At 40.6% G+C, this 21,604-nt stretch overlaps 1 protein-coding gene across 2 annotated transcripts in view; it reads right to left on the reverse strand.

The window, feature by feature from the left end:
• Positions 1–21,604, reverse strand: part of PMEPA1 (prostate transmembrane protein, androgen induced 1) — a 516,880-nt gene that overhangs the window by 366,683 nt on the left and 128,593 nt on the right. For both annotated transcript variants that reach the window (XM_044090064.1, XM_044090065.1), the window contains one exon: positions 9,308–9,462. In XM_044090064.1, coding sequence (XP_043945999.1) covers positions 9,308–9,462 — 155 coding nt within the window. The remainder of the gene's footprint in view (positions 1–9,307; positions 9,463–21,604) is intronic.

Genomic DNA, 21,604 nt, shown 5'->3' on the forward strand with positions numbered 1-21,604 from the left:
AGTTAAACAACAACCGCCCTGCTATCCTTTTCTGACTGTATAAATAAAAATCGTAACATTAACTCTTTCCTCTGCTATATTTATCGACCTTTCAAAAGCCTTTGATATGGTTAATCATCACCTGCTTATTGGTGTACTAAAAGCCCACTCACTCAACCCACAAGCACTACTTTGGTTTAAATCTTATTTAGAAAACAGGCAGCAAGCTGTACTCTGGGACAATAATCTTTCCACACCCCTGCCTGTGAACATTGGAGTACCCCAAGGCTCTATTCTAGGCCCTCTTCTCTTTTTAATAATATTTATTAAGGATCTAAATACCAAAATTCCTCAAGCCACCTGCATTCAATATGCAGATGACTCAACTTTAATATGTTCAGCCAATTCCATAACCTCACTCCAGACCCTTACCCAGTCAGTATTTAACACTGTAGAAAATTGGTTTACGCAACACTGCCTCCTCCTGAACCCTAAAAAAACTAAATTACTGCTCTTTGCTCCTACTCAAAAGTCAACACAAATTCACTTCACAATAACATCTAATAATGGAACTAGCATTTCCCCTGACACTACAACCTGTCTCCTGGGAATAACAACTGACAACAACCTTAGCTATGAGGACCATATTAATACTACCATAAAATCTGTTAACAAAACACTAGGCTCCCTTTATAGAATCAAGCCTTTCCTAGAACCACTAATGCTCAAACCCACCTGATCTCTACCCTATTCTATGCTTCTGCCATATATACCACCCTATCTAAAAACAACTAGCAACCAGCTATAACAGCATAGCCAGATTCGCCACTGGCACCCCCCATTGAACTCACCACTGTATCAACCTCAAACAATTGGGATGGTTAGAACTCCAAAACCATCTACTTTGTCAACAACTTTTTATCACCCAAAATATCCTCCATCACCCTAATAATACCCCAATACTCACTAATCTGATTACTCCCTATAAAAATCTGGCTACATTACGCTCAGCTAACAGGCTTCTAGTTTTGACCATTAAATCCAGCAACAAAGCTGGGGCCTCACTTTTCACCAACACAGTGGGAAAAATGTGGAACCAGCTTCCAAGTGAACTCTCAACTCGTGCATCCTCAATGCTTTTTAAACATCTCAAAGAACATCTTAAAATACATTGGCTTTGTCCCTGCTCTAACCCTGACTGATACCTCAGTGCCCCATCTTACACTCCCTTGACTTCTCTACTCTATGCTGATTACCTGTAACAACAAGTAAGCTAACATCAATTTAGAATCTTAAAAAAAAATATATATATTTTTTACCAAATCTCCACACTGTTTCCTATATATATATATATATATATATATATATATATATATATATATATATATCTATACATCTATACATCTATATATATATATATATATATATATATATATATATATCTATATTTCTCTTTTTTTTCTCTCATATGTTACTTGTTCAGTATTTTTACATGAGAGAGGCTAGTACAATGTATTATAACTCTTGTTACTATTGTATATAATGTATTATTTGTTACTGCCTATGCTTGGAGCTTTTCTCCTCGGGCCTCTACTGAAAATGGACATATATCCAGTTAGACTAGCCCGGTCAACAAATGTAAAATAAATAAACATGTGTGTGTGTGTGTGTGTGTGTGTGTGTCTGTATATACTATACATATGTGTGTGTGTGTATATACTATATATATATGTGTATATATATATATATATATATATATATATATATATATATATATATATATATATATACATATATATATATATATATATATATATTATATATACACACTATATATATATATATATATATATATATATATATATATATTATACACTATGTATATATATATATATATATATATATATATATATATATATAAAATATATGTTGGATTACTGAAGTACATCGACAGACACAATGTCACTGGAAAAATGTAAATTATAAAAAGGTCCAAAACGGAAACACTAACAATCAACTGCTCATGCGCAAGGCAAATCAACCAAAAAAAAAAAAATATATATATATATATATATATATATATATTTTTTTTTTGCAGAGGTGCTAGCCCTCCTGCACTCCCCCATGTAGGAGGCTATGCCCCACACTCCCTGCTAATTATATATACTAACTCTGAGACTGCACAATCCCCAGGGAAAGGGAATATTCCACCTCCATGGGATTGTTGATTTATACACCTATCGACCATCTGCATTTGTCAGCCACATGTGGAAGATCTGTTAACATTGTGGTGTGTTAATATAATTCAGTCGACCCATATATACAAATCAGTTGTTTCTCAAAATATTAGCACTTGCTCTATCAGGTCTCGCACTCTTTGACGGAGCTATGGAAGGGATTCCTTCCTCCCCTCATCCAAACTGTCACTCTTACATTTACTCACTCAATGCAATTTGTGGATCTACATGCATAATACTGACACCCTTGGCCGAGCCAAATGGATTTAAGCTTCTTACAGAATATAGAAAACCAAATTTGTTCCAGTGCTTTTTGAATACTTATGCTTGTAACACTACAAATACTAGATTTGGAAACCTGCTCTTAAAAGTAAAGATAGATAAAAAAAACACATGGCAAGTATAGTACTCAAAGAGAGCCAATACCATGGAATAAACTAGCACTAAAAATTAGTGTACTTAACAATTTCTAAGTTACACTTCCTAAAAATGATGTACTGTGCATTAGCTTAGTTGGAGCCTGCCACCATCCAGAATTTCCTTCACTCTAAGTTCAGCAAGCTATGGTGGCATTACGTTTAGAGACAGGGGTGTAGGGACCACAGATGCCCAGCAAAAGAAAACAGTGTCATACACAACGTAAATAATATTCAAACATAGCTAAATGGAATGTCAAGAATGTGTGGTTAGGAGGTCCAACATCTGGAATTATAGCTTCAATAAAATGAAGATCAGATTTTGCTGATCCCTGGGCTTTGTCTTGGTTCCTGTTTTCTCCATTTTCCATGTTTGGTCAAGGGGTAGTTTCTTTACTCACTAGTGGGAGTAGGGAGTACTGAGCTGCCTGTTTGTCCTCAGAGGAGTGGTTTAAGGCAGTAACTTGTAGTTTATTGGCCATTTTGGGTCATTTCCTGTCTTTTCCAGCCCCCTGCTATAAAGCACGCTTTGAATGGCTTTTCTGGCTATAGAGAACTCAGCACAGCTCCTCGTGGCGTCCAGCAGAGTTCCTAGAGCAGCAGAGACCAGTAAAGACAAACTTCCAGATTCTAAGTATCTTTTTCTGCATTTTTTTCCTTTTTAAGCCTTCGATTTCTATTTCTGCCTGTTTTATCTTGCTATTACCTGTTTTACTGTTTTTAATAGCTTGAATTGTTTATTGCACTTGCTTGTTTAAGTTTTGCTTGTGTTAAACAGGCTAATACACTCAAGTGTACTAGCTTTTGATAGCATTTAGTCAAAAACACAGCATTTATTGTATTTTCTGCCTATCTGAAAAAACTTGAAAAAAAAAAAAATATACTCTTGTTTTCCATACCTTTCTAATAGTTGTTCCAGTGATCAGATTTTGCTGATCCCTGGGCTTTGTCTTGGTTCCTGTTTTCTCCATTTTCCTTGTTTGGTCAAGGGGTAGTTTCTTTACTCACTAGTGGGAGTAGGAGTACTGAGCTGCCTGTTTGTCCTCAGAGGAGTGGTTTAAGGCAGTAACTTGTAGTTTATTGGCCATTTTGGGTCATTTCCTGTCTTTTCCAGCCACCTGCTATAAAGCACGCTTTGGCCAATTAGCTGATTTAGCTGAGCTGCTACTGTTGCACACTAGGGCAGCTCGTTAAGCAGGTTTAAACTATTCGGGCTACCTAAAGTCCACTCTTCAAATTTTCCCTTAAAACTACCTTCCTCGAACTACACTACTGATCAAATCAACGTATCCTATAACTAAAAAGATCTTCTCTACTTGACTCCAAGTAGACTATTCTCTATCTGTTAAGCCTAGCACTTGCTCCTACAGTACTTATTACCTTGATACGGCACTCTTGTCATAGATAGTACCCAAAAGGCAACCCCCATTCTCGGTCATCCACGTCCGGATTCTTTTTTAAAGTTTTTGTCTATCCTTCTAGCATGTCGAGGGATCAGTTGCTAGTGTCCTCTCCTGCTCAGCTGGTGAACCTGGGAATATTGAGGCAATGCTACAATTGCCTCATATACACAGACAACCCTCTCCTCCTCCCACAAAACACAAATACATGCGAGAGATGCAACTATACGGCCAAACTGGAGGCTGAGCTCTCTCAACATAGGACTGGCAAGACCAGTCAGGAGGAGAAGGTTACCACACACACTATAGACCCAGTCTCACATAGTACCATTACAACCACAAATCAAACACATAAACACACAAAGACATACTCGGGGGCTCTGATCAAAAATCTACCAAAACAGCAGAGGCCACCAAAGCAGTCACCCAAACAACCACCACCACAGAACACAACACCTGCAACACATAGACCTCACAGTCAGAGTGTCAAACAGTCACAGCCCTTAAGGCCAAACACAATGCCAGACACACTAGTCATTGGTGACTCCATAGTCAGACACACTGACGTCCCGCTCACCAGACTGAGTAAGGAGAAGGTCACAGTAAGCTGCCTGTCGGGCGCTAGAATCCGCCACATAACGCAAGCACTCAGGTCTCTCAACAGCAGGTACAAATATGACTCAGTCATTGTCCACGCTGGTGTAAACGACCTGGGACGCACTCTCCTGACTACATGAAAAGAAACATTGAGGAGCTCTCTGATTATGTAGCCCAGGCAGGTATGACCCTGACCTTGAGCAGTATCCTACCTTCACCAAGAATGATGCCACAATACAGAGATAAGATGATCAGCTTTAACAATTGGCTTAAACACTGGTGTCATTCAAAGGGGATCCAGTATCTGTCTGCCTGGGATGACATGCTGGACAAGCCACGCTGCTTCGTGGGACGGCTTGCACCTGTCACCCCTGGAATTCCGGATATTGGCAAAGGCTCTTGCCACCCCATAGTGCCTTTTTAGGCAAGGCTCAAATTCTAAACCTACCACCCTAGAACACAAAAGGAAAAAACTAAGGGTAATACTGCTCAATGCCAGAAGTCTAAATCTCAAAATGCACGACTCGAGGCCTTCTCAGTATGGAGAATATCGATGTCTGTGCTGTGACAGAAACCTGGTTCAAGGCTCCTGAGAGCACCCCAGCTATCAGGTTTTACCTCATATCATGCTGCCCGCCCCAAATCCGGACAATACCAAGAAAGGAGGGGGTATCCATATTCATCAAGGACACCCACACCTCAAGACTGGTGGCAACGCATGATGCATCGGAGACCATCCAGGTGCAATTAACCATAGGCAAGACTGCTCTGCAAATTGTAGCATGTTACAGGCCACCCTCACAAACTCAGGAACCTCACATGGCCTTCCTGAAAACACTAGAGGGGATAAATGTATCACCAAACACCATCATACTAGGTGACTTCAATTACCCTAATATAGACTGGGAACACTACTCAAGCCCAAACACCCTAGCCCAAAAGTTCCTGGAATTCATAAACTCAAATGCCATGGAACAACTAGTCACCATCCCCACAAGAGGAGATAACATACTTGATCTCATCATCACGAACATGGGAGCACAATGTTCAACACCAGAAGTATACCCCTCACTGGTGAGATCAGATCACAAACTAATCTCGCTGGAGGTCCTCATCCCACCCCCTCATCCCACCCCCACCTAAAATAAAAAAGACCACAGTAAAGAACTTCTCAAAAGCCGACTTCACACTTCTAAAGACTAGTGTGGTATCCTTTAAGGCCCCCGAGCTGGCGGAAAACAGTACTCAAGCCGCTGAATCACTTACAAATGCCTTCTACCAGCACCTGCAGGACTGCATGGATAAGGCAATCCCAAGCAAAACAAAGACTATTTGTACCAAAGGCAAGCGTCCAGTGTGGTGGACCCCATCCATAAACAAACTCTACAACAAAAGGAGGAAGCTACTACAAGATAGAGCAAAATCCTTAAAAGGTAAGACACCCTTGATCACTATAAGTAAAAAACTAAGAGCTCTCATAAAATCATCCAAAGCAAATTGAGAGAGAAAAATAGCTAAAGACTCAAGACAATCATAAGGCCTTCTTTAGCTATGTTAGAAACCTGGGAGGAAACTCCCAGATATGCTCAGAACTAGTTCAAAATGATGTGAAGATTACTGATCCTACAGACATTGCCAACATGCTGGCTGACAGGTTCAGTGCAAACTTCTCCTCCCCTCCCCCCCAAAAAGAGAGATATCTATACCAAACAATTGCAGCCCCCCAAACATCTCCAGTGCCCAAGTGAGAACTGCTCTCTCCAAAGCAAAAAACACAGCATCCATGGGACCTGATGGTATCCCCGGCTGTGTGCTCCACGAACTCAATGAGGAATTAAACCCACAGCTAGGACAGCTGTTTAATCAAAGTCTTACCTCTGGATACGTACCCAGGGAGTGGCGCACTGCAACTGTGGTCCCACTTCACAAAGGCGGTGCCTCCACCGACCCTGGAAATTACCGGCCCATTAGCTTGACAAGCCTTATCTGCAAAGCCATGGAGAGGATCATAATGGACCTCATAAATAAAGACATAGGGAATTTGCAGACTTTGGATCCAACCCAGTTTGGCTTTGTCAAAGGAAGATCATGCCTTTTAAACTTGGTTGACTTTTTTGAAACAGTCACCAAAGCCATTGATGAGGGAAAGGCAGTCCATACAGCCTACCTCGATCTGGCTAAGGCCTTCGATACAATACCCCACTGGTATCATTGAAAACTCATCAGCTTAGATGTTAACCCATACATCACAAGATGGGTAGCAAACTCGGTGAGTGACAGAACCCACAGGGTCAGAGTTGCTGGCGCCATGTCAGACTCAAAGCCTGTCACAAGTGGTGTCCCACAGGGCTCAGTCCTGGGACAACTCTTCTTTGGCATCTACTTTTCCGAAGTACAAGCAAACACAGAAGGGTTATGGCTGACAAAGTTTGCAGATGACTGCAAACTGGGCGCCATAGTAGAAAACACATCTGACACAGATATCCTTCAGAAGGGTCTCACAGAAACGGATAACTGGTGCCAGAGCCACGGCCTAAAGTTAAATGCCAAAAAATGCATAGTCATACCCTTCGAAAAACAAGGTTACCCTAGCTACCAAATAGGTGGCAATCCACTGAGCACAGAAGAAGTTATCAGGGACCTGGGGACCTAGGTTGATAGTAGTCTGTCATTCGACACCCATGTAGCTAAAGTAGTTAGGAAGACCTTCTACATTGCCCACCTTATCATGAAGGGATTCTCATCTAGATCAAGGGAGGTCATAGTCTCCCTTTACTCATCACTCATCAGACCAATGATTGAGTACAATGCCCATATGTATCTGACCCGACACTTGCAGCAGCTGGAGAGGCCACAAAAGTTCCTCACCAAAAGGATAAAGGGTCTCAAAAATCTGTCCTATGCTGCCCGACTGAAAGAACTCCAGCTATATTCAGTCGCTTACCGCTTGCTCAGAGGTGACCTTTGCCTAACATACAAGGCCATGTCAAACCCAGATTTGATGAATATGCTTCACCTCAAAAAATCTAGATACATAAGAGCCACAAGGCGGGAGACTTAAACCTCGACACGGCTATTAATAGGACGTGCTGGAGGGATAGATTCATCACCCAAAGACTCCCTATGCTGTGGAACAAAATCCCGGTACATGTGAGGCAGAGCACCTCGCTGGCCTTGTTCAAGAGAAATCTTGACCAATGGATGGGAGATCGCAGATATACCCCAGGGATTACCTCAGTGTCACTGCTCGACAGAGGCACAGCAAAATAATGGGTATAGTTCCCCATACTTAAGGGGTGGCGTAAGCCACAAAACGATGGGCTAGGCTTGCAAATGCCCTCGGGCAGATAGCCTAGTATGAACCTATGAACCTATGAACACCCACACCGTTAAGATTTAGTTCCTTAGTTACAGTGTTCAACTTAATTATAGCTTCAATAAAATGAAGATTACCACCCACACCGTTAAGATTTAGTTCCTTAGTTACAGTGTTCACCTCCCCATGGGATAATGGCAATCAAGCTTCCAAAAGGCCCAAAGAAGCTGGAAAACCTGATCTCAAAGCCCACACAGGTGAGCATCCTTGGTACTCTGACAGTGCCATACGTGGCATAAGTCTTTGTTAGCACTCACACTAACAGGAAGCCATACACACTGCTATCAGTACCCAATTTACACCTGTAAGTGGTGTATGAAAACCAGTGCACCCAAACCCCCCCTTTCTTTTACTTTCAGCCTGCAAAGCTTCTACATTACAATCAACATTATGTATGTCAGCTAAACAGGCATCCCCCCTCCAGGCCCCATGAATTCTGGGGGCATTTCTTACCCTTTGGACGTGCCTGGTAAAAAGGACTGCAGGGTTTACAAACACCTGCCCTTATGGTATGTACCCAGTCTGCCACAGTAGAACCTACTTAGCCTCTTTCAACCTCCCTCCGTTCCTCCTTGTCCATTAATATCGCCAACATTTTTTGAAAACTGCAACTTGCTAGGTCTAGAACAGTTACAGTATATATTGTATATATGGTTGTTTTGTCAAAGCCATACTTCACAAATCTCTCAGTTTTTCCACTCTCCAGCTACAACACATTCCCTCTCCCATTATGATCCTATCAATACAAATTGCTGTTCTCCCACACACCAAAATTATCTATGGAAGCACTTCAGAGTATATTTATTACTTTTTCAGTGCACAAATTCTCAGATACTGTAGCTACTATCACAAGACATCTGGTGCAACCTTTCCACATTCAGACAGTAGTGGCCATGTCCACCATGTAGATTTTCCTAATGCATTCACTCCAGCAATGACTAGATTAATCTCCGGAGAGATTTTCTAGAAGCAGCACATGTACTGCCATGTTCTGTAGTAACATCAGTCCTTCATCTCAGTCTTATGAGGCCAAACCATACCAATGTTATTTTATTTGATTTTACTTCTTGAAGATTAGCACACACAATAACCCCCCAGACTTATTCTTTCACAGTAGTTCCTATTTCACAGGGTTATGGCCTTCAACTTTCTGGTACCTCCAGCTACTGGTGTATCAACTTTCCTGTTATCTTTTTTTTTTTTCTTTCCACATATTCCAGACAATCCGATTCCACATTATCTTGTCCACAAAACCTGTCTGCTACTTTAATTTCTCTCTCAAAGAATTCTTAATGATCTTACCGAAGATAAGTTATCTTCCCTCCTCCGCCCTCGACTATGACGATTCATGAAGGATCGCGCTGAGAGTTTGTAGTGATTCAGTAAACATGTGATGACAACAACCAATACCATCATTGCCACCACAATGATGATTATCTGAACAAACTCCATGTTTGCTGCAAAGAAAAAAAAAAAAAGAGAAACTAATTAGGTGGAGGAAGAAAAATGTAGTACTGTAAAGAGTTAACCACTAGCCAGCAGTGGGTAGCCAAGGCCATTCAAACAGCTAAGGTACAATCTTGACTTAGTAGCTTTATGATGTCCTCAACTGTCAAACATATCTGATTTTTTTGTATGTTACATCAAGTGAGATGCTTTACATAAGCAACGTACCACCTTGCTAGGATGCTGGCACATACGAACCTTATGTCTTGCTACTTACCTGGTTATAAAAACATGCATTAGGTCTAGGCCTAAATATGTAAGGATGAATAAAACTGTATCCTGATAATGTCATGAGAAAATAGTACATACATCTGCTTACAGGGAAAAACAGTTTTCATATCAAGCCAATGCCATTAAGTACAGAATGAATCACTTAAAACACCCTGATCATTTCATTCTTTTAATTTATTTTTTAAAGCATTCAAACAGTTTAATCTTTCAACAGAGTGATAATGAAAAATGGAACAGGAGAAAGCAGTGGGGACCAGTCTTGTAAAGCAACATAAAATTTAATATGAATGTGTTACATAAAATGTACTAATTGTTAAACTAAAAATATCAACAGACTACAGATATCATTTGGAGGTAGTGAGTACAGCCAGTACATGGCATATTTAGTTGATCAACAAGGAAACTAACCTTCTCTTATGTATAACCATACCTTACAGTTAGTAGTTTAAACTGGATGGAGTACAAATTCAAGTTCAACTCCTCTATGCTTAATTTCCTGATTGTTGGCCCCCACAGGAAATAAATGTCAGTATAGTTGCCAGTTGTATTCTGACAATGATTCAATTTTTGTGAACTTTTCCCACTTCTCTGTAGCTCTGCAAATGCATACTCTAAATAATAGGGGTTGCACCTCCACTTAGAGGATAAGTCTGTCTGCACCTCCCCCAAGAAACACTTTTTTGCCTACAGGATTGGTCCAATGCCTCCATTTCTGGCACCCAAATGACCTATTCATTTCTTCATCGGGGCTACAGCCCTCTGGCTTATTCATTCCCCTGTGGGAGCCACATAACAGTATTAGTGAGAAGGCCATTCTGCAGATACTGTGGAGTGCCTCATCCTCACTTCCCCAGAAGTTGTTGAGCTCTGTTACAGCTGCCTTGAGAGGTGCAGAGCTTCCAACCAAACAGCACACTGCTTGCAGCATGCCCCTAAAAGGCTTTTCATGCTTTGTTGATGCACTTCTATGGATGCAGGTGTTTCCAATGCAGTAAGCCAGGCTGCCTCCTTCCCACCACGATAAGGCTGGTGTCATCTGCTGACTCCCATTAACCCAGACCCCATTCTTCCATTGCCCGTGCTGGGCATTACACTGGTCATTACACTAGGCTGTCTTGAGGACAGTCAGGGCTATTCCCATTGCTCCACTGGGCTGAGTCATAAGCAATATTTTTTTTGCTGGATTTCTCAAGTTTAAGCTTCTAGTGGTGCGTTTCAGAGAATGCAAACTCAATGAAATACAAGAGAACCAATACATGCAAAATCAAAGAAAAGTGGAATTAGATCTCTACATTAAGCTGAAGAGGGGAGCTGTTGCAGCTTTACACTTCAGAAAGATGGCCATCTTAGTATCGTAGCTTCAGCAGCCATTTATTAGGGCAAGCTTATTTCATTACAGATTGCAACACAAACAAATTATGTAGGTCCATAACAAATGTAAATCTACTTCACTGCTAGGTAACTTTAGCTCTTTTTAATTAGCTGCTGAATCAGACATAAGAGTCACTTTTCATGATTCAAATATGTTGAGTGTCCCCAAGTAAAAGTAGAATAAATTCTATTTGACATTTTGACAGTCTGCATGTAGCAGCAAAGTGCCAGAATATGGTGCTGGCATTCTGAGGTTGGTTAGTGGACCCTGCGCCATAGCAATACAGGAAAATATCCTTGGTAGGTGAAGTGGGGCTTGCTGCTACTGTAGTATCACTTGGTCAAGGTCAAAGGACTGGCTGTGGACAATACGTGACATTTTGGAGTGATGAGAAGGCATGCACTTGATTGTGACATTTGGAGCCAGACACTGTGTATGTTATACATAACCAGATTTAACTAGATAAGGAATGGAGAATGTTAGGACTGCATACAACTAAAATCCCAAAATGAACATGGATGTTGTTCAGAGATTTCCATCTCCATCCTAACTCCCAAGAACAATGACTTGCCAGAAACTGATAACCTCTGAAAAGAAGACCCTGGCCAGGATGAAATGGACCATGTAAGACGAGTGACTAATACACAAGAGTAAGGATAGAAGTCGCTGGAAGGTTTGGTAACATTGGGGTTAAAACAGTTAAAAGCATACATTTATAAGATCCTCTGGTTAGAAGATAAGCACCTCTAACAAGGTGTGCAGGTTATGAACACTTATCTACTGTTGGAATATCAAAATAACTCGTGGCTGCTTTTCCAGCCAGTCTGGCTACGGAAAGTAGCATCTGTTGGCTACAAGAAGTTCCTGTTCAAGTCAGTTTCTCAGAATTAGATATTTAGTTTGCTTTTCCACGCATTCCAGTAAGTCAGCCACTAGTTAACAGCTTTGTTACCCAACATTTAATATAAACTGGATGGATAAGATGTACTTAGTAGGCTGAAAGCTAAAGAAATGTTCTAGCTTCAATTAAAAAAAAAAACATTTGAGGAAGAATAAAACTGTTCTCAGTATTTCCCTCTACACCCCCATAACCTAGGTAAGTAAGAATGGTATAAAAGAGAATGTACATGAAATGGATCTTAAAAAGACATGTTGTCCTAAGGAAACAATTGGAAATACACCAAGATATTTTTTGAAAGCTGATGGTAGGCACCCCACTAAACAAAAAAGTTGATGAACTGACCTGATTTGGGGGTCTAAGCAAGTGGGTTAAGTAACCTGGTACTTTTCAAGTTCTGTTTCCAAATTCCATCCATCCAAAGGTAGGATAGATTACAACTCACAGCAATACTGTTCTAAGGTCACCTGGAAGTTCTGTACTGACATGGCTGCCAGCATGAAAAATAAACATGACATGACTTGTACAAATAAGCCCACCGATGAAAGGTCACAGCTTTGAAATCAGAATATTTTGCTTGCCAGTCCTATTTCAAAGCTACCAACTCCTACTGCATTTCTAGTTGTGTAGCATCTTTGTTTCAGTTTCCAGCTCACATCAAACGAAGTGCATCACAGTGTTAAAATGTGAATTAAACCATGGAGGTCATGGCTTAGCACCATCTGAGAAATGTTTTGCAAGAAATAAAATCTAAATCTGAAAGATAGTCAATAATAGCAGATAACCAAAAGAACACAATATCTCTCAGACCAACACAGCAGTAGTCCCAAGACGAGTATATTTTAAGTAATAAAAACATACAAGAGAGGTACACAGTAAGAATCTTGTTTACAGTGAGACTTTGTTGTCAGTGAAAAATATACTTTTATTTCAAGTGATCAGGAAATAACAAATGTGCCATTTAAAAAGCTTGCCACTATAGGAGTAACGACCCTACAACACATTCATGAAGTTCAGACATAAACACTAAGAATTCCAGGCATTTATTGTCTGTTTAAAACAATTTTGTAATACTCAATGAAAAAAAAAAAAATTAAATAAATTTCAAGTATTCCAGCCACGCCTCAGCATCTAAGAAAAATTAATCAGGAACCATGAGTTTAAATAGTCATTCTTTTTAATCCTGCACAGCTCAGATTATTGTGCGACCTGAAACTGTGCAAATGCTATTCTTTTCCACAAGAATTTTAATGAAAAACACTATGCATAAGAAGGGTCGCTATCCATCTACTACCGTATCATGGCAGAGTTTCTGCTGACTTGGGCAGATTTGCAATCTTACATGTAGTTTAAGTCTGGGAGCAGTTTGTAAATGCCTGTGAAATCTTGTATCAACATTTTAGAATTTTTGCATCGATACAGTATGCATGGAAAGAATGTGTGCGTGCTTGTATAATGAATTTCTCGAGTAATCTTTCTAGGCTGGAATAATGTTTAAGTAAATCATACAATATGTTAAAGGGCTGGAAGAAATGTGTTCAGAAAGGAGCACCACTAACGTGCATCATTCAAACTCAGTCCATAACTACTGAGCTGACTTCACACATTCAAACTCAGTCCATAACTACTGAGCTGACTTCACACAGTCATAAAGTCCTGAAGCAAGTACAAGGATCTGAATTCTCTGACAAGGTAACTACTTTGCAGGCACAGAATCTCCCTCCATAATTTGGTTAACCAAAGAGCATTTGTGACTGCTGAAGTGCACACAGATGCTAACAAATGGTAACTGTTCATGACTCCTCACATGGACAAACAAATGTTTAGTCACTCAGAAATAGAACAGTATAAAGCCACAGAACTGTGGTACACTGAACAGCTGAGATGGCAGAGAAGGGGAGTGGACCAATTCAGCCATGTTCATCTAGAGCTGACAGCTACTCAGTACACTTGGAAGCAAAGGGTTCACGCATGCTACTACTCAGTACACTTGGAAGCAAAGGGTTCAAGCATGCTACTACTCAGTACACTTGGAAGCAAAGGGTTCACGCATGCTACTACTCAGTACACGTGGAAGCAAAGGGTTCAAGCATGCTACTACTCAGTACACGTGGAAGCAAAGGGTTCAAGCATACTACTAGAAAAGCTTCTAAAAAAAAACCAGGATAAACGATTTACTTCTGTTCACATCAAGACTCATCTTCACTTTACCCCTGGATGTGCCACTGTTATACCACTACAGACACCTAACATCTGGAATCTGTGGCCATTTCCAAAAGTGGTAAAACACAGCTGGCTGCAGACACCTGCTTCTTCAGTACCAGTACACCTAAAAATCACGCTCAGAAATATAATTTTTGACCAGGGCTGCTGCAGTTGAAGACTTTTCTCCAACATACAGAAACCACAGTTTTTGTTTGTTTTTTTTTTTTTGGAGGGGGGGCTAGTTTTACTCAGCTGTTGATCCTATGGTGTCTGGAAAGGTTGACAGTCGTCTTTTCACAGCCAGCTTATATGTAGATCCTCTGATAACAATTGGCAAAATAAACTGTACATATAAGATCACATTACACATAGCGGATGGCCGTCATGTTGTCATTACTTGGGGAAGGGGGTTAAACTTCAACATAAAAAGATCTGCAATCTTCCAGACAACACAATGCTGAAACATTTTTTTTCGGAGATTCTTCACTTATCAGCACTGAACTGCAAGTTACAGACTGTTGTGGTTTGCACAGGTGTTTCTTTAAAATCAAAAACGCACACACCTTCCTCTACAGTATCTAAAATGACATACGGAACTGGCATCAGAATAGCTCTTTGGAAGACCCCAGTAGCAAAGTTTAATTCTTGAGGTTTCATTTGTTGGTCTCCTTTGTTTATTATAAGGCTCATTTTGTAATTAGCATTACTACCTGTCCCTTTTTACACAGGACAGTCACCATTTGGGCAGTTGTGTCCTGCAAAAAAAAACATGAAAAACTGAAAATGTCTTGAGTCTTTAAACCAAACAATCTCTCATAAATTTCCACTGGTAGTTTCAGAAACTAATATGAAACACCTTATTATGATATGAAACAGAAACAACTCAAACTGTATAATAGGGAGCTTTTATTTTGCACTGATTGTTGGTATGGTTTGTTCTGCTTCTGCAAAACTACAGATTTCTATAAAAAATTCCTACTCTGGGTATTTGAAAAGGTAGCAACTGTATTTATAGTCAGTGGCCCATTCCTATGCTGGGCAACATATTAGTGAAGAAATCAAAAGTGTTAAGCGAAGCCAGACCATAAAGTTCCAGTCCAAAAGATCCAGAAGCATTAACAGTTGCACAGTATATTCCAGACATGGAAATTCAATGCATTCAAGATTACACAGATATGCTCACTAGGTCAAGATGTCCTTATGTGGAAAATTCACCCCGGGGATCAGTCCATTGGCTGTATTCGACAGAGGCACTGGGAACTAAGGTTGGGTGGCACAATGTCAGGGTAATCCTATGGGCTAGGTTTGTAAAGGCTCCAGGGCCATTAGCCTAGTACACACCTATGGACTTAGGGCAGCCTAAATGGCACATTTCCACAAGAAAAAGACACTTCTCACCGATGACAGTGGAAGTTGAGGTTTGAGTAAACTCCAATCAGGAAGTCGCTGTGCCTTGCCATGGCATATAAGAACAGATATCAGAATATGGTGTGTAGAAATATGGCATCAAAAACAAAATTGAAGACTATGATGGAGACATTCTGGAACAGAAAACCAAGCGTGTAAAGTGCAGTCATATTTTTTGCACTCCTGAGTTTAAGCACACGAGAGGCAAATCTAGGTTGCACAGCACTCTTTTCAATTCACTCTCCTCCATAGCCTGGTATAAAATATGACAGAGTAAACTCTTGCTAAGATAGCAAGCTAGAGATATAGACAGTAACACCACAAAACAGAATTCTACATAGGCTGTTTAGATAGTGTTAGCGATGAAACATTTCTTGTCCAGAACTGAAGCCCTTTTTTACTGCCATATGCAGCTCTGGGTAACTAGGAAAAAATAAATCTGCTGCAACATACTTCATGGCACACTTGACAAGTTCTTCATTACTATTATTATTTCAAGACAGCCCAGCACTCGTAAAATGCAAACAAACTTCTTTCTTTCTCAAAGAAAGGGGTACTTTGCATTCAAAAACCATAAAATATACATCATGTCAAAAACCAGTGGCAAAGTGAAACGAGTCATTTGCATGCACTTTTCACTCATTTAAATACTTTCATTAAAATTCAAATCCTTTTGTGGAAAAAAAAAAATCCTGCATGACTGGGGGTGGGGTGTGATTGGCTACCCAAGGCTCTTTGTATTCTTCAAGCAATGAGAGGTTAAAGGTAACAGAATCCCAACAGGAAAGCAATTGTCTTGTCCCAGTGTTAACTGCCAGTGCCCTAGGCATGTTGAGTGACCTCCTAGACATCTCTAAGCACTCTGCCAGACAGAGGGGGAGGGTTGTGGGAGGAGCCTACAGTCAGGTTGTATTTGGAAGTTGGGTCACGCACTGCACCAGCCTGGTCTCAGGCTGACAGAGGGCTGGAAACAGGACTTGATAGATTTACTATTTACGATTGCGTCTGTCAGGAAAGACGTGAGTGAGACTATAATTTCATTCTTTGCATTTACATATGGTGATTGTGGGGGATGGAAAGAGGGTCTGGAATTCATTTCAAAGTCTATATACATGGTCATATTACACAGTACTGTCTGAAAACTGGTACAGAGACGGAGAATATACCTAGAAACATGTTTTTGCGTGTGTGTGAAAGACAGACAGTGACCGTGTCTGTGTCTGTGTCTGGTACCATACAGCAGTGTTACACTACTGTTCTTTTACCAACAATAAACAAAGTTCTAACACAAAGTTCATTTAAAGATGATATATCTATACAGGAGAGTATTTTGTAAGCAAACTGCTATGCTAATCTTAAAGGTGCCGAGTTTCTAGAATGCTGCCATAAACTTTAAAGATCTTGTATGACTATTCTTCTGAGTGTATGTTAAAATATTTCTGGCTGTATCATGCACTACAGAAATAATTCCTGGCTACATGCACCATGAAAACAATCCAAAACACTTTAAACAGCTGAATTTCAGTTGGTTTCTTTCTCCCTGCACATCTTCAGAGGGGGAAGTTTGCATACCCTCCCAGTATATGCTGTGGGTTTTCTCAAGCTGTACTGTTTCCTCACACCTTTGAAAGAGCTGCATTGCTGATTTTACAGGTTTCTCTAATAAAATGCAATTGGTTTCATAGTAGACTTCTCACTTTACTTACTAGAATAAAGATAGAAGGGGGAAAAAAAAAAAAAGATTTATAGAATGTTCTACTCCTTATCCCTGAAGAGCACTGACACACAAGTACATAAATGAGAAGTTATCAGCAACCCCAGCTGATTTAGCTGACAGAGCAAACATGAAATCTCTATTTAATGTGCACTGACAATTTTTAACTGTTTATGTACACCATAAAGCAACAGATCTGTTATGTCTAAAGTGTTGAGGGAATAAAGCACGACTTACAATCCATAAGACCCAAGTTTTTTTTTTTTGACCCAGTCCCATATTGGACTACTGACGCTATTTCAATGATGGGGTAATAAACTGTACATCACCACTTACTGGCTGATGCAAAAGTCAGGTAAAGCAGGAGCAAGAGCTGACATCTGCACACTCAAGGATCATATTTTTGTAGTATGAAAGTTGTGCAACATCCAAGTATTAGATGCACAATAGGCAGCTACAATGCAAAGACATGCCTGATGTACTCAGTGGCCCTGTCCCCCTCCCCCAACACTTTTTGAGAACATCTCCTGCTCCCCAATCATTAGAGAATCAACCACAGATAGCATGCCCAGAGATATGCCCCCCTTCAAAAGAGGTGAGGCAGGCTAATCCCCTTCATTCTTACCATCCGCATGCCAGCTGCAGCAGGTATCCATGCTGCTAACTGAATTCAGGCTGCTTGGTCATAGTTAGGGCTTTACATTTTTACAGCAAAACAGCTGGCCCAAACAACCCAAAACTGAACAAACTGAAAGCTGGAGGAGATAAGGGAGAGTGCAGAGCAAGTACCTGAATCTGGCTTACCCACCATTGCGAAAAGGACTTGGGTGCTTGCCTAATCCATTGCCAGTTTATACAGGAACAGAAGTACAAAGCAAGCAGCACATGGGCCAGGAATATCTACTTCGCTCTGTTAAGCTGCCCTCATGTGTCCTTAATTTAATAATTTAAATGCACAGGAGTGTGCACGTTGAAAGAAGACATCAAAGCATGTCAAGCAAGAACATAGCTCTCAACGTCTTGCCTCCAAAATCGATGGCAAATCCAAAAATAATCAGGGATACTTTTTTTAAATGTTAGTACTACTGACTTAAGTTGATGTAGTAACAGAATGTGAATTAATGTGTATTTTCTGATGTAAAAGAAGTGTAATCTACTGTCACATATGACAAAATTGCAAGTTTTAGGAGGGACAGAGCAAAATTTTGAACCAAAATCAAGGATGGCCCTGAAAATCAGGGTTAGTTGAGGGGTATGGGCATGAGAGGGAGGGACTAAGGCCATTAAAAAAGAAAAATCTCTCATAGCTGCCATGCTAGCAATGCTACGAGCGGACAAGCATAGTCATATGTGGCATGTTTAGATTGCAGACAAGAAAATGCATAAAAAACAGAAAATGTAACAAAACAGAGAGGTCAGCACCTGATTATGAGAATACAGCACAGAATGGCATTTCTAAATTATTTCTACAAAATACCCAAAACTACAAGTTACACTGCATGCATACTATATTATACTTTAATAAAGCCTGAATATCAGAAGATACTGTTTAATGATGTCATGTATTAAGGTATCCCAAAAATAAAGACAATAACTATTCAAATTTATTTTATTAGGTGTGTGCATGCCTCTGTTACCTTAAACAGTGTGCATTGCTGTTTATGCAACCACTAGCTTCATAAGGGAGAAAAGTGCATCAGCACACATTCATGACTTTGTTCACTTCTCTGATATAGAGCTATAAAGCTTTAACTACATCCTATCCAAACAGATCTCAACAGTAGTAAGGGCGCCTGCCAGAGCCATCTACAGAAAGGCAGGCATGCCACAGCATCACTGGCTCACATCTCTTCAGGGTGTGGGTCTGCAGTGCATGGCCATGATCTAAAAGTCCTGTGGTAAAGTCCCAAGTGGAGACCAGAAATCACTGGGGAGCACAACAGTCTTGAGGGGTTACATCACTTGTGACACACTCTCACTAATGGCCGCTGCAAGCTGAACCCTGGAGCATGTCATTCAGCATGTGACATGGGGTTAAGGCTAAGTAAGAAAACCCCTGATGGCTGCCAAAATGACAGCTCAAATCAGGTGGGTCTCACTTCTGGTGATGGCAGCATGAATGGATCAGCTGTCTGACAGGGGTGCAGATGGCTATCAGGCATGTAGGGGAGAAAAAGCTCCAAAAAGTTATTTCATTATCCTTCTAAATTTTTAAACAAAGACATTAATGTGTGCGTACCTCTCTCTCTCTCTAAAGATATATATCTAGAGATGTATGTGCACAGGCGCGCGCGCGCACACACACACACACACACACACACACACACACACACACACACACACACACACTTACTTATGTATTTCATCTATATATGCAACATAAAAGGCTCCCTACTGAAATCTCAGCACTTCAAATGCAGAGTACTGACAGGCAGGATGAAAACAAAGAAAAGACTGAAAACTCTTTCTGCAAGGGGGGGCCCTCCCCTGCACCCCCTAAACTTATATATACCAACTCAGAGACTGCCATACTTCAGAGAAAAGGGAATATTCTGAGAAATTATCTATCCATCTATCCATCCACAACTGTTTCAGCTAGTTCAGGAACAGACTTGAGCTGATGGTAGAGTCAGCCATCTGTGGGGGTTGGGGGTGGGTGTAGGATGAAGCAGCAAGCACACTGTTCTCTTATCGTCAGGGAGGGGAGGGCTGTGTGACTTCTGGTGGACTTCTATGATGGCTTGGTGGTTAACTACTGTGACTATAGTGTATAGGGGGTCCTGGGTTTGAGACCTGCATGCCTGTTTATTTCGTTATTTTATATTGGATGGGAAATAGGAAATTCACCCCGGGGATCACCTCTGTGGCTTTGCTAGACAGTGGCACAGGAAAATAATTTTCTTGGGTGGCAAAAGCCAGGGTACCTTTTTGGCTGGACTTGTATAGGCCCCAGAGCCGATAGCCTAGTACCTACCTATGAACCTATGAAACTAAGATCCTCACAGGTCATCATCTATTGAGAGTACAGGGGTGGCATCTCTAACAGAATTTGCTGCCTCAAAAGGTAGCTACTTTGACCGGCTGCCATATGATGGTATCTAGTTCCATGCATACAACTCCCCAATGCTTCCCTCCACTCTCCACCACTACAAGTGAGTTATTGTTGAGGTCTACTTTCTGAGAAATCAGGTGGAATAATGTCATGCTGTGGGTACCCATACAGAGTAATCAAGAGTTTACAGGGGTTAGGGCAGCCACAGAAGCCATGAGAATAGCTGGGTGGCAGTATAGTGCTGAGAGAGGATAGAACTAAAAATATTGCTTTCCCACAGTCTGGGTCTGGTCACCTGATTTTAGCTACTCACCATGATCACCAGTCCCAGGCTGGCTCCTCCATTTCCTTATCATATGTAAAGCGTTTTTCTTTTGACAAGATGCACCTTATCTGCTGCATACCAGAAGCACATTTAAAATGCAAATGGGACAAGTATCTGATAGCCAGACTTTATGGATGTAAAATAGTACCACTGTGGCTTTACTGGGCTTAGGAGTATCATTTTCTTTACATGATTCACCACACAGCTGTGTGACTACTTGTAACCACATGAAAAAAAATGAAAAGAAACACTAAACCCTTTTTAAACTGACACTCAAAATGTAATCATCACAGCAAAATCAGCATAAAGAAGCATAACTACAGCAACACGATTACTGAACTTCCTAGACTAACACACAGATGATAACCAGTCTGATTACCACGGTTATTCAATGGAAAAAAATGTACTCATAGGAGGCTGTAGTGTGAAGCTTTCCAAAAGCATACATCTTTTTGTATTAGTTCAGTGACAGGCTACACATCTGTCCAGCATCAACTGCATTTGTGCTTTGCAGAAACCTTCCCCAAGGGTTTTGCTTGTAGGACAAACTGACCATATCCTTTCTTGTGATTAGTCATTTGGCTTCAGAATATTGTACCGCTGGGCTCTTGAATCAAACCTGTCCTGCAGTTATGGCCTCACTTCTCTACACCGTGGAACTAGCTTGACAAGCAGTAGTTACAAATCAGCTTTAATTCAGCGCTTATACTAAGATATGATCCCAACTACATCACAAGTTAACTTGTTGGTTATAGAACAGAAGCCTAAAAAATGTATAAACTCTTACTTCAAATAGGCTATCACTGCTATTGGACTTGTACTACAATGAAAAATGAGCAACAGTGCTATTTATCAACCTAACTAGTTAAACCACTGAGATATAGCCACA

This window comes from Protopterus annectens, chromosome 12.part0 (assembly GCF_019279795.1).
Source record: "Protopterus annectens isolate FY-2018-M chromosome 12.part0, PAN1.0, whole genome shotgun sequence".
NCBI lineage: Eukaryota > Metazoa > Chordata > Ceratodontiformes > Protopteridae > Protopterus > Protopterus annectens.